General features: G+C 42.6%; 1 protein-coding gene across 3 annotated transcripts in view; it reads right to left on the bottom strand.

Moving 5' to 3' along the window:
- Positions 1 to 10,326, bottom strand: part of CGNL1 (cingulin like 1) — a 116,138-nt gene extending 105,812 nt beyond the window's left edge. For all 3 annotated transcript variants that reach the window (XM_032297337.1, XM_032297335.1, XM_032297336.1), the window contains exons 1-3: positions 8,749 to 10,326; positions 7,855 to 7,949; positions 5,897 to 6,002 (exon numbers count right to left, since the gene is read on the bottom strand). In XM_032297337.1, the coding sequence (XP_032153228.1) occupies positions 5,897 to 6,002; positions 7,855 to 7,949; positions 8,749 to 10,311 (1,764 nt within the window). In that variant the 5' untranslated portion in view covers positions 10,312 to 10,326. The remainder of the gene's footprint in view (positions 1 to 5,896; positions 6,003 to 7,854; positions 7,950 to 8,748) is intronic.
- Positions 10,327 to 14,350: the final 4,024 nt, after the last annotated feature.

Below are 14,350 nucleotides of genomic sequence, written 5' to 3' on the forward strand. Positions count from 1 at the left end.
GTAGTTTTAGTAGAGACGGGGTTTCACCATGTTGACCAGGATGGTCTCGACCTCTTGACCTCGTGATCCACCCGCCTCGGCCTCCCAAAGTGCTGGGATTACAGGCTTGAGCCACCGCGCCCAGCCGTGTAATTTACTTTATATAAACTATACCCCAATAAAATATAAAAATAGATATTTTTTGAAGACTCAGCTGTTTGCTGTTACACCCAAAGCCCCTGCCTCTGTGTTCCCAAGACTTTTTATACATATATTTGTTACAAAAATGTGCATTACACTAGAGATTATTGCTCAGTAACCACCAATGAGAGTCCATCCCTCTCTGCATAGCTTGTATGCAAGAAATAAATAAGTGTATGTTAGCTAAATTGCCTTTCTCCTTTTAGATGTTATATTTCCATAACAAAAAGGAACCTGATTGAAGAGAGTCTACTAGGAAATACCATCTCTCTGATCTGAGTATGAATATTAATGGATCTTCTTTTTTTTTTTTCCGTCTATGAAAATAACAGGATGATTCTCTCAAAAGGATTTGGCTAAAATCCTTCAGTAAAGTGGTTAGAAAACTACAAATAGCTGAGGGGAAGAAACAAAAGCAGAAATCAAAGCTAGAAACAGCAGCATCTTGGCTCACACATCCCTAAATCCAGGTGTGAGTTGTGTGTGATTAACTTGGAATGAGGTACTTCCCCACCTACTCCTGTGAAGAGGATCAGAAACACAAACACACAACTTCCAATTTTCTTAGGCAAAATGAGAACACTCTATTTTAGAAATCTAAATCCAACCCAATGAGGGAAATTATGCAGTGTTATTTCCCATACAAAATCTCTACGTGCTTCGTGGTTTTCCAATATAGCCTCCATCCCTAAGGGAGACGGTTCTTACATTCTCTCCTAATCACTTAACTGATGCCACAAAGATAAAACTCCAAAACCTTTGCCAGCAAATAATCAGATTTGGAACCTAAGAGGGAGGGAAGAGGAATAGGGAAACACGGCAGTTAAATAGTCATGGAACTGTAATGTGAGCCCGAAGTCTTGGAGCCTTGGTTCATTTTCTCATCATCTCTTGATTTGGCAGCTTCTTTTGTTGTTGTTTTTAAGAGACAATGTCTCACTCTGTCACCCAGGCTGGAGTACTGTGGCACAATCATAGCCCACTGCAGCCTACACCTCCTGGGCTCATGTGATCCTTCTGCCTCAGTTTCCCATGTAGCTGGGGCTACAGGCATGTGCCACCATGCCTGGCTAATTTTTTAATTTTTCTAGAGACAGGGCCTCACTATATTGCCCAGTAGTCTCAAACTCTGGACTCAAGAAAGCCTCCCTCCATGACTTCTAAAGTGTCAGAATTACAGGTGTGAAGGACCACACCTAGATAGGCAACAGCTTTTTATTTGGTCTCTCTTCCTCCAATCTTACCTCTCCAAAAGCTGCAAAAGGAATCAACTTTCACAAAGACAATGTTATTCATGTCTGTTTAAAATCCAATAATGGTAACCCATCCCCTTCACAGCCTAAAATGGAAACTTCTTACATGACTTCTAAGGTCCCTGCTACCAGGCTCTTCCTCCGTCCATGCTGTCTCTATGTTCCCACTGCACTAAATTTCTCTCTCAACATGGCCATGCCTCTTTATATTTGTCCGTGCTATTCGCTCAGCCTAGAACACCCCAGCTTCCCTTCTTCTCACAGATAATTCTGTGATGTCTTGAGGCATTATCAGTGTCATTGTCCCCAGAAGGGCTACCATGACTTCCCCAGGCTAGTCACCCCTAGTCTGTGACCCACAAGGACAATCTCAACATCAAGACCAAAGGCTGTGCTCACCCTAAGAACAAATAGTTACACTCTACGAGTTAAACACAAGCCTCATTTACAACCCTGCAATTTTACTTCTAGGTATATTCTCGAGAGAAATGAGTGAATGTGTTTACCTCCTTCTCTCGAAAAAGTATAATAATGTTCAAGTAGCTGCATTCCTAATAGCCCAAAACCAGGAATGTATATGAAGAATATATACTGTGTTATACAGATACAATGGAAAACTACATTTCAATACAAAAAAAGCTACCAGTACATGCAACATTAATGAATCTTGCTGATATAATGTTGAGGAAATGCAGCTACACACACAAGAATACATATGTGTAAAATTGTATTTATATAAAAGTCAAGAAAGAGAAAACTACTCTAGGTAATAGAAGTCAGGATGTGATTACCTCCAGAAGGATGGGGTGTAATTAGTGGGGAACAAACCCAGGAAACCTGGGTGGTGGGAGGGTTCTGCATCTTAATCTGGACGATATTTGCATGGATGCAAAGCTATGTTTAAAAAGTCAATGAACTGTACAGAAACAACTTGCGTAATTTACTTTATATAAGTTATACCCAGTACAACAATATACAAAAGGGATATTTGTTGAAGACTATCTCTCTGCTAAGTTATACCCAAAGCCCCTGTGTTCAAGACCCTTTATATTGCTCTATAATGGCCAGGGAGATTCCAGCCCTCACTCTCTGCAGAGCCTGTATGCAAGTATACAAAAAACAAGAATCGTGTTAATAATGTGGATTTCAGAGTTTTAGCAAAAAATACTGGACTGACTTTAAGAACTATGTAGCGCTCCTCAAGGCTACGTACAACGAAGGAGTATGGTATAAAGCTTCCCCAGTGGGAACTGTGTGTGTGCGTGTGTACGGTGTTACTCTATTTCAGGCCAGAGCCACAGTCATGGGTTAGCTGAGTGCTGGGGGAATAACAAGCAGTAAAGATGGTAGCTGATGCCTAAAAACATCCCCTATATGTATGTTTCCCAATTTAGAAAGAAGCTATAGACAAGTTTCCTGTTACCTGCCTCCAGGTATCTTCCTCTTTCCTTCCCATGCAGAATTCCCTTGGGTGGGGAAAGGCAGACAGACAAGCCGGAAATGAGCCCCACACAAGGCGGTGCAGGACTGAGGAGCGTGTTTAGTCCTACTCTCTTTTTTTTTCCACATTGTAAAATATAGTTTACTTCAAAAGATGATCCTGAAGATTCCGACAGGCAGTGTTTGGGGGGTGACTGTAAGGTCTTAGCCCTTACGAGAAAATATATGCTCAAATGAGTAATGTCTTTCAAAGTAGTCCCTGTTAACGTTTGTCCATTGATTCCAGAGCAGCTCCCATTGCCCATCCTACTTGAGAAGCCTCTTGGAGAGTTGCCTAGAGAATCTATAGCACTCAAGGGAAAGCCCGTAACAAAAACTCTTCTCTCTCTCTCTCTCTTCCACATAAATATTTTTGCATCAGCCCAAATTCATTTGGACGCAAGTGTGGTGAATACGGTAATAAGAAAAAAACACACAAACCAAAACAAGCAACAAAAACAAAAAGCAGGCAGTGCTGCCTTAGACTGAAAATAAAAAATGAAAATTCTAAGAACCTATGAGGCGCCAGGGCCGTGTTGGTTGCTTTCACCCACACGGTCTCCTTCCGTGTTCTGCTAACTCTTGCCAAGCAGTATCCCTACTGACAATGACGCTAGCTTAGAGGGCTGTTTACAAATGGTAGAGTCAGGAGCCACACTTGGGTGTGGTCTGACTGCAAAGAGCAGTGGAATTCAATGAGATGGGATTACCACCCCAATGTGGAGGGCAGGGTGACCTGTGACAGGACGGCTGGATAAGCTACTTAGTTACACAGGTCACACTGTTCCCCTTCTCCTCTTTCTTTTTTCTATGCAAATATATAATCTATTTGTCTCTATGTCAGTCTATCTTGGTAGACAGGGCTCCTTGAAGAAGGGATTACGTTTTCTTTATCTCCATATCCCCATCAGCGCGCCAATACCCACTATACACCAGGCGATCGGTCGTCGTCTTTTTTGTTGTTGACTCTACTCTGACCTAGGGCATGTCACTTTCCTCTCTTGACCTCCACATTCAGGAGCGTTAATAAAAGTGGGTAACGGCCACTCTAGCTTTAAAACCCCTCCAATACAGAGAGAACTCTGAAACCAGAAGCGGAAGCTGAGGAGTGGTGAAGGGAGCATTTTCCTTCACATGATAAGTACGAGGGTGGTATCCTGTCCCTTGAATGCCTCTGAAAATTTCCCAGTTTTTCAGATTGGACTCAAGAATGATCTTCGGTGTCGGTAGTTTTCTGGTTTTTCACTGACTTTTTTATTGACAGGAGAGCTTCTGGAAGTCTTTCGTGGGGAGTATGGAGGCTTCTTTGGCCGCATCGTGCACGTGCAGCCTCCACGTGCTGGGCAGCGGCTGTCTGGGCCGCAGCGGGTGGGTGCATCCTGCTCCTCTGCAGAGGTCTCCGCCGTGGTATCGCGCTCCCGCACTCCTTCCTGCTCTTTCCAAGAACACAGGCGCAGCTGGCCAGCACCCCGCTCCCCGGGACCCCGCAGTCCGCGTGGGCAGCAGGTCCGGAGTGGTCGGGCCAAAGGTGGCGTTAGAAAGGCGACGTCCAGACCAGCAGCGTGACTCGGCCTCCGGCGCCCCCTCAAAGCGGCATCTTGTGGCCTCTTCCCTCAGGAGCAGGCGAGGTCTTCCTTGGGACCTGCTTCGCGGCTTCCCTTTGCCCAAGTACCACCGAATGGAGGTGACGGCCTCTCGGGCCCTGCGGGGGACGGGGCGCAGGGAGGGGAGCGGCGGCTGACCAGCCTGAGGCAGGCGGGGTGGCCTGTGACCTCCAGGCCCCCGCCCTTGTTTGAGATGGAGTCTCGCTCCATCGCCTGGCAGTGGCGCCCTCTCGGCTCACTGCAACATCTGCCTCCTAGGTTGAAGCGATTCTCCTGCCTTCTCCTGCCTCAGCCTCCAGAGTAGCTGGGACTGCAGGTGCCTGCCGCCATGCCCGGCTAATTTTTGTATTTTTAGTAGAGACGCGGTTTCACTATGTTGGCCAGGCTGGTCTCGAACTCCTGACTTCATGATCCGCCTGCCTCGGCCTCCCAAAGTGCTGGGATTAGGGCGTGAGCCGCCGCGCCCAGCCCACAGTTGTACTCTCTTAAGAGCGGCTTCCTTCCAGCGCACCACCTGTGTCTGGCATAGAGTAGCTGTTTATCAAACACAGAGGGCTCCTTCCCTAACCAAAAAAAATCTCTTAAGTCCCCACTCAAATTCAGCACAATCAATCAGACAGGCAGTTATTTTAAAACTACCTTGGCTACACTGAGCTCTTTCCTGTCCCCTGCATCACAGCAGGTCAGTGTCGCCAGCCTCTAGTCAATTCTCTTTCACACCTTAAGTTCTAGAGCTCAGGTCCACGCCTGTTCACACATACCTTCCGTGTTTGCCTACGACAATGCTAGTCCTATTCTTCTTTTCCCCTTCTAAATTTCACCCTCTGTTTATATCATCCTGTTATAGTCTATTTATTTTTAAATAAGATGTCTTAAAACCTTTCTGGAAGAAAGGCTGGGTAAGGCCAAGCACGCTGGCTCACGTCTGTAATCCCAGCACTTTGGGAGGTCAAGGTGGGTGGACTGCTTGAGCCCAGGAGTTTGAGACCTGGCTGAGCAACATAATGAAAACTTGACCCTACCAAAAACACAAAAATTAACCACGTCTGGTGGCACATGCCTATAGTTCTAGCTGCTTGGGAGGCTGAGGTGGGAAGATGATTTGAGCTCAGGAGACAGAGGTTGCAGTGAGCCAAGAGCACACCACGGCACTCCAGCCTAGATTACAGAGACTCCGTCTCAAAATAAAATAAAATAAAATAATAAAATAAAATAAAAGGCTGGGTGCAAATTAACATTAAAAACATGGTGAGTAGTACTCCTCACTACTCAGGAAGCTTCCCAGTTACTGCTATAAACAAACTTACAGACTAAAGAAACGAAGTTGTTTACCACATTCCATGTTAAATGCACTTGACAAAACACAAAACTTCAATTTACTTGGCTATTTCCTTGTGCACTCCCAGCTGCTCGAGACTTTAAGGTCTGGATTTTCTCAAAGACCAAGTTGACTTTCCTTTTGGTAGCATCGTCATTATCGGTGCTTCTGAAAAACAGACAGCAGAGAAAACAATGAGGGACACAACCACTGGCCTCAGAACATTTTACGTATCATGACACACACACACAACAGGTCCTTTAAGGAGATAAATTGCAAGAGCTATGAATCGATTAAAGCTTCAGACAAAATCAGCACGAGAGCAAGATAGGATGGTGTCTTTTTCTTCAAATAAATTATTATGTTACCACCTACTTTGGGATGGAGTTCCCACTTCCAAATATGTGAGAGGAACATAATCACATTCTCAGTAAGCTTGCAGAAAACATCCAGTGAACATTTGGTAATTTATTGTTTGATTCAAATGACTCATGTCCTTTCCAAAAGGATTTCTTCTTTTCTTTGAAGTAGGTATATATCTCTCTCTCACACACAAACACATTGTACATTTAAATTTTACACTAAGAATGATCTACAGTGATCTTAATTCGTTCAACCTACGTTTAAAAAAATAAAACCCCTAAGTCAACATTGTCAACACGGCAGCCCTTTCTCCGGGTTTTCACAGGTAATACTCAGATACAAAGTTTTATTAGCTTCTATCACACCCCCAGCAATTAGAAAAAAAATATTTAAAATAAACTTCCCTCAACAGGAACCTCTCACTAAAGACTGTCTTACCAATGTCTCAATAAATCATGTGCCAAAAAATTCATATATAAAAGAATCTAATGAATTTTGGCCAGGCACGGTGGCTCACGTCTGTAATCTCAGCACCTTGGGAGGCAAATGTGGGCGGATCACTTGAGGTCAGGAGTTCTAGATCAGCCTTGCCAATAGGCAAAACCCTGTCTCTACTAAAACTATAAAAATCAGCCGGGCATGGTGGTGCACACCTATAATCCCAGTTACTCGGGTGGCTGAGGCAGGAGAATCTCTTGAACCTGAGAGGTGGAGGTTGCAGTGAGCCAAGATCATGCTACTGCACTCCCGCCTGGGCAACAGAGTAAGACTGTCTCAAAAAGCAAACAAGCAAAAAAATTAATGAATTTTTAAAGTCAAAATTTCTTCCACTTTAATCTTAACATGGTATAGTCTCCCCAGTTCTTAGATTAATCTTTTGGGTTACTTTTTTTTCCATTTCAAAAGATCCCCTATCTTATATTTTGAGACTTACTATTTTGATAGCTCTAAAACTGACAAATAATTGTAAGGCACAATACAAAAATATACAGTATTTTGATACCAATGAGGATTTGCCAACTGGCTGGTTTTCAGTCATGTAGGCTGTAAAGCATTTTTTTTTCCTTCTTCTTAATCATATCTGATGAGAGAACTGAAACAGAAACTTCAAATTCCTTGCTAGAGTTCCAGCACAGTTCGTATCTAAGTGAGGACTGAAACCCCGTTTACTCCAACCCAACTACCAAGATAAGCACGGAAAGCACTGCTTTTAAGCAACTCACACCTGCTTTAAAAATAATGGAAGCAGGGGCTCTTGGCCAACGTTAACTCTGGGGAGGGGAGGTGTTTTTATTTGTAACATCTAAAGGACCACAGCATGCGTGGAACAACTCAAGGTGACGGCACACTCCTCAAACCTGAAGAGTAGACACTCTTCCTATCTTTAAATCTGCTTTTGAAACAGTAAAGGGTCATCTTAAAAATGTATTCATTTTAATGTTTAAAATATGGTGACCTTTCCTACACACACCTCCCAAAGCCCCCACCCCATACCACATAAGACAAATGCTGTCATGAAAACTCCAACATTGAGTTTTAACCCTCCAAGGGCAAGAAGGGAAGAAAGCAAGAAGCATCCATTAAATGCTCAGAAAAGGAATTAAGAGTCCCAACAGAAACAACAATACTTTGCTCTTGCAGAGGGAAAATCACTAACCCTTCTTTGAGATAATTGTAGAGAATCTGCTTGGCTGTCTCCTCATTGGTTTGCTGAGTGAGCTCTTGCTGGCCCTTTAAGAGATCTGGTGTGGCCTGGAACATAAGGTCTGTGGTTAGACCATAAGGATGAAGTTTCCAGAGGCTTCCAAACACATTCCTACTTTTTAAAAACAATTCCTCTAGTGAGCATCGTCCTTGGAGCCAGTTACAATATTTATTTACCTGCTTTGTTATCCTGGGGAAGTTACTTACCTTCTCTTCACCTCAATTTTCTCACCTGTAAATTGAGATTAATAGGTTCTACCTGCACAGGGTTGGTGGAATCCTGTAATATATAACAAACAGTGCCTGGCACTTAGCTACTTTTTAACCATTTTATCAATATCATTATTTTTTGTTACCACCAAAACACTAAATGTACCATTTAGATTCTATCACTTGACGATTAACCTAAATGAAGATTAACCTAATTTTTCAGGCTAGAAATTAACACAATCACTCAATTTTATGAGTAAAATTAATATGTCTACACAAACCTAACCATTCAGCCTCAGTGTGGAAACAAATTCTGCATACTTTCAGATTTCATGCATACACCAACAGAAAAACTGAGCTTCTCTATGGCATCTGCCAACTTACTTTACAGAGAGATCACAATGGGAATCCAGCTGAAATTCAAAGAACCCACTAACCTATACAATTGGCAGTAGGACATTGTGAGTAGGAAGGACCACTTGATGCTGAAACAGATCAGCTGTGTGATTCCTGATACAATACTGAGGATGAAGTTTCCAGAGGCCTCCAGCAGCATGAGTACATCATTAGATTATTTAGAAGGAAGAGAAAAAGAAGAAGAAAAAAAAAAAAAAAACAGGAATCACACTAGTGTTACCTGAGTATTGGAGGCCGAAGGAAAAGTCTTCACAGATATTTTCTTGGCACCAGAATCAGGCGAAGTTGCTGCCGTCCGGTTCTGTAACATCAGTGTAGCTGTGGCTGTTTTCACCTCCTCCTCCTTTTTACTCTGTGCAAGAAGGGAGGGAGCACGGATCACTGTACTTTCCTGACTACCTTTGGTTTCCAGAACTTTCCCGTCTGGGTTCCGCTGGGGAGCCCTGTGCACTGCTCCCTGCAGCTTTGCAAAGGTTCGTCCCACGCTCTGTTTCCCACGGCGCTCCGGAGCCGGCGGCCGCTGCGGGCACACCTGGGAAGGCCGGAGGAGGTGTTCGCTTGACTTGCCCAAGTTCCTGCTAAATTCAGTCAGGTACTCCGAGTTCCCTTGCAGGCCAAAAGGAAAGGCGCTGTCCACGCTTCTGGACCTTTTCCTGTCATCTGGATTGATTCTGTTTCGCTTCCCAGACCTGCCTCTTCTCTGAAGCCCAGGTTTTTGATCAAATTTCTCAATTAACTGATCCACACCAGGAATTGATCCTGTATCAATATCCCGTCCAGTTCCTGGCAGGAAGGGGATATACCTTCTGTTTTCATGACGATTGACGTTGTCGGCATGGATGGCACATTCCTGATCATCCAGTAAAAACCTGTACAAAGAGGTGGCTGAAGTGGGAGTTGTCGATGACGAGGAGGACCTGCGGGACCGAGCTCCATCCAGGACGGGTCCCGCTGAATCCTGTCGCCGGAAGGGAAGCACATCTGGCCTGGTTTTCTTGGTTTCCGGGTGGGCCTGTGGGCTGTGGGCAGTGTGGGGCCTCCCGCTAGTGGAAAGGGCCTCCTCTCCCACCTTCTCTTTGGTGCAGCTCTGAACATTTACACACACTGAGGTCTGCTTTTTGGGGTCCTCTATGACCACAGAGCTGCATAAACGAATAGCTGGAACACAAGATTTGGCCAGGTCTTCCAAGGAGGGACTGGTAGGCTGGGAATTGCTAGGTTTAGGAAAGCAAGTCCAAGGCTTCTTATTGTTGACGCCTTCTCCTGTCAACGTTTTTAGCCAATTACTCTCAGGAGGCTGGTGATTTTGTAAGTTTAACTCATTCTTTTCAGGGTCATAAGGCTGCAAAAGCTCTGGATGTCTCTGAAAGTTGAGGACGGGAGATGGCTTCACAGACTCATCTTTGCGATCTAGCACTCCATTCTTGCCCTCGTGGAGAGGGGGCTGTTTCAGGTTTCTTAGTGGGCTATCTTGGGCGTATGGATTTTCTGGAAGCTGCGGTTCTTCTTCACTGTTCTCCTTTAGCACAGAACCATTGCTGGAATGTAGAGGCAGGTTGTTTATCACTGGAGGTGGAAATGATGTGCCTGCTAGGCACCGTTCCGTGTTATTCAGGACTATGTACGGGTGACCGTCAATTCCCTGGACCCTAATACTGACACCGTAGGAGCCTGCCTTGGAGTTCTGGGAACCCCTTGATTTTTTGGTATCATCACTTGCAAGTCTCAGATGGACCCCATATTCCTGCTGTACGTGTTGATATTCACCGAAATACAGCTCCATGGTTCACTGTTCCAGCTACCAGGGAGAGATGGTGTAAAAAGAGGACATTAGGTTAGAATTACAACTGTTTAAATGAAGACTGAAATAATTAGGAAAGGGAAAGTTCAAAGGTCAAAGAAAACAAGACAGTTTAAACAGCAAAGACACCTCAGAACCAAGTGCAGAAGGGCAGCCCTCTCCTGACAAAGCAGGCCTTTCTGGATGCGCTTCAGGCCATGTGTCCACTGAATTTGTCAACACCGGGTTTGAACCCTGGCCTGAGGGCAGACAAACGGTGTAATGACCAGACTCCTCTGGCACTTCATAATTCTGACTTTGTTATTCTGTTTTGGGCTGTTCTGGTTGCTTTTTTTTTTTTAAGTTTAGTTGGTGTCCTGAAACTTTATGCTGTTTATTTTTAACCAATAGGATGCTCCAGTTACCAGCATTTGAGAGCTAGGTACTTTTCCATGAAAATAAGAGCTAAGGAATTCTGGTGCTCACCATTTTTCTTTGTTACTCTGCTGTTCATTTTCTTCTCAAAACATTTTCAGTCTTTTTTATGCAGAATCTTGCTTCAAAAATTTTAACACTACTATTTGAACATAATGTTTCCAAAATTTTTACCTCGAGAAATCAGTTGTTTGTGAGATTGACAGTGAGATTAATTATAAATCATTTTCAATCTTTTCTTCTTACTAAAAAAGTTCAAGAGCATATTGATCTGAAAAACGTTATTTAAAAAATGAAGAACACTCAGGGCTCTATTTTGTGATGGGTCCTGATGCCAAGAATAGTTGCCGTCGCCCTTCTGGTGTGTGGCCAACCTTTGTCAGATGACTGCAGACAGCTTACCAAGCAGGACGCCCACCCTGCCCCACCCTCTGAGGTTCCCCACCAGAAATTCACTTCTAACACTGAAAAAACGCAACAGCAAAGGGACTCCAGGAAGAGCAGGAGCAACTGGTCATTAACAGCAACAGTCTCTCTTTTTTTTCCCCACTTTTGGGAGGCTGTTTGAGTTTTCTTTATTCTAGAGTCAGTCTACTAGCATATTTTCCAAGAAAATCATCTATTTCATTCAATTTTCAAATTTATTTGCAGCATTTAGAAAGGATAAATCATTTTTTCATTATCTATTATCTAATTTTGCGCCTTCTTCTCCTATTTCTTGTTTACACTGGCAGAATATATATGTGTATGTGTTTTTTACATTGTTTCCCTAAAGAACTAGCTCCTGGATTTATAAAGCATTTTTTTTCTTTAATTTTCAACTTTACTGAGTTCTAGTTTGATTTTTATTATTTCTGTCCACTTCCCTTTGTTTTCTTTTGTTGTACTATTTCTAACTCCTTGACTTGGGTGCTTTGTTTATTTTCTTTTTTTTTTTTGAGACGGAGTTTCGCTCTTGTTACCCAGGCTGGAGTGCAATGGCGCGATCTCGGCTCACCACAACCTCCACCTCCTGGGTTCAGGCAATTCTGCCTCAGCCTCCTGAGTAGCTGGGATTACAGGCACGCACCACCATGCCCAGCTAATTTTTTTTTTTTTTTTGTAGTTTTAGTAGAGACGGGGTTTCACCATGTTGACCAGGATGGTCTCGATCTCTTGACCTCGTGATCCACCCGCCTCGGCCTCCCAAAGTGCTGGGATTACAGGCGTGAGCCACCACCTAAATTGTGGTTTGTAACTATGTCACTTAAAAATTATGTCAGCTCCTACTAACAGACTCCTAACATAGCAGCTTAAGACTTAAGAATTCTTCCCCAGAGGTAGGAAGTCCAGGGCTGACAGAGACACTGAGATAAGGAGCACCCCTTCTACCTTTCCACTCGTCTGTCTTTAACATACATTAGACCCCTTATGATTACAACATAGCTGATCCAGCAACACAAAGGCCAAAGGCTTAGACCAAGTGACTCAACTGATCTTTGTTTTTTGTTTTTGAGACAGTTTCGCTCTTGTTACCCAGGCTGGAGTGCAATGGCGCAATCTCGACTCACTGCAACCTCCGCCTCCCAGGTTCAAGCAATTCTTCTGCCTCAGCCTCCCTAGTAGCTAGGACTACAGGTGCGCGCCACCACGCCCAGCTAATTTTTGTATTTTTAGTAGAGACGGAGTTTCACCATGTTGATTGGGATGGTCTCCTGACCTCGTGATCCGCCTGCCTTGGCCTCCCAAAGTGCTGGGATTACAGGCATGAGCCACTGCACCCAGCCGTCAACCATCTTTTTAAATAGCTTTCCTGGACTCCCTACCTACCAATAATCCCGTATATCTTATTAGTGAGAACTTAATCATATGGCCACCCTCAGCTGCAAGGGAGATTGGAAAATAGGGTAGTTTAGCTGGTCATATGGAGAATGGACATTAGAAAGGCAGCAAACAGTTTCTACCACAGTAATGTTTCCATTACTATTTTTTATATAGTTTCTGTTTGGGGTTTTGATTTCTGCTTTGACCCAAGATTTGATTTTGAGAAAGTTCTTTCATATGTAATATGTTGTTGTTGTGTTGCTCTGGTTTGGAGGGTATTTATTTGTAAATGTTGCTAATTTCTACCTGTATTATGGTTGGCAAATGAAGTCTACCATTTCTTTCTTTTTAAATATATTGAGTTTCCCTTTGTGAGCAAATACATGGATAATGTTTATCAGTGCTTCCGCAGGTGGTAGATGTAGTCTCCATTTTAAGGGATAACATTCAAATTCTATCCAGCTGTACAAGCTTAATCATTATGTTGTTCAGCTCTAGCACATCTTCACTTGTTTTGTCTCTGTTCTGTCTTGGGGCTTTCTGAACGGATTGTTTCCTACTACTAGCATAGTGTTGTCAGTTTTGCTTGGTGATAATTCTTTTAAATGTAAAACATTTTAGATACCATCAGTTACCATTTTAAAGATAGGAACAACTTAAAGAGATACATTCATCTGCAATATTTATCATTATCTCACCAATTCCAAATATTTCATCGTCTACTTTCATTTTCAGTTATACTAGTATTTTTAAATCATTTATTTTTTAATCAAGTTAAAAAAAATAAGTGAAAACCTACACTCTTCAACTTCTGTTCCGTGATCCTGAACACACTGCCCAGGGGAGAAAAAAAAAGAAACTTCAAATTTTAGCTATTTCTTCTAATACTTACCTCTCTTTTGCTAAATAATATTCCTGTGATTCCTTAACTTATTAGTTCTACGTAAGGTGGATGCCACACCGTACATACAAGTCTGACTTGGCTAACCTACCAATAATAAAATCAAGAGCCAACTATTTACATCATCATGGCAATGCCAATATTCACTTAAAAGTTATATACTATGGTCTTACAGAACTCCTCTTATAAAATTTTTACTTTCCTAGAGTTAATGATTGATTACTCTTTTTACTTATCTTTTCTATATACCTATACTTAAATCTTTGCTTCAGCTACATTACATCTGTTATATGCTTATCAGTATTAATTTCCAAATGATCAAAATAACAGGTAATTTGATCATCAGGTGACCTCCTTTTGGCACTCTTCCCTCCTCCTGCCCTATATCAGGGTCTCATTGCTCTCTTCCTTTTGTGCTATATTATTTTCTGGGTTTCATATCTTCCTCTTTGTTAGTTTACGCAAGTGATCTGATAGAACACACTTCCAGTAGTTTTCTAACAAAAAGTCCAATGGAGAAAAATATTTGACTCCTTGTATTTTGAGAAATGTCTTTATTCTCTGCTTTGATTGGTGGTCTAGCTGGACTTGGAAGCCAGGATAGAAATAATTTTCATCATATTTTTTAAAGCTTTGCAAACTCATCTTCTAGCTTCCTAGGGTGTTTTCAAGAATTCTGATGCTATCATTGTACCCTTTCCTTTGTGTGTGACCTGTTTATATTTCCCTTAAAGCTTTCAGGACTTTTTCCTTATCACTGGTGTTCTGAAATTTCATAATGGCATACCCAGGCATGGGTTTTATAAAACTGGGCACTTTTATAAAACATGAGCATATTATATATATGTTATATATATATACGTTTTGTATATATATATACACACACACAAACATTCTTCCAAT

Source organism: Sapajus apella, unplaced genomic scaffold, assembly GCF_009761245.1.
Source record: "Sapajus apella isolate SASKATOON/1434 unplaced genomic scaffold, GSC_monkey_1.0 scaffold37, whole genome shotgun sequence".
In the NCBI taxonomy this organism is placed as follows: Eukaryota; Metazoa; Chordata; class Mammalia; order Primates; family Cebidae; genus Sapajus; species Sapajus apella.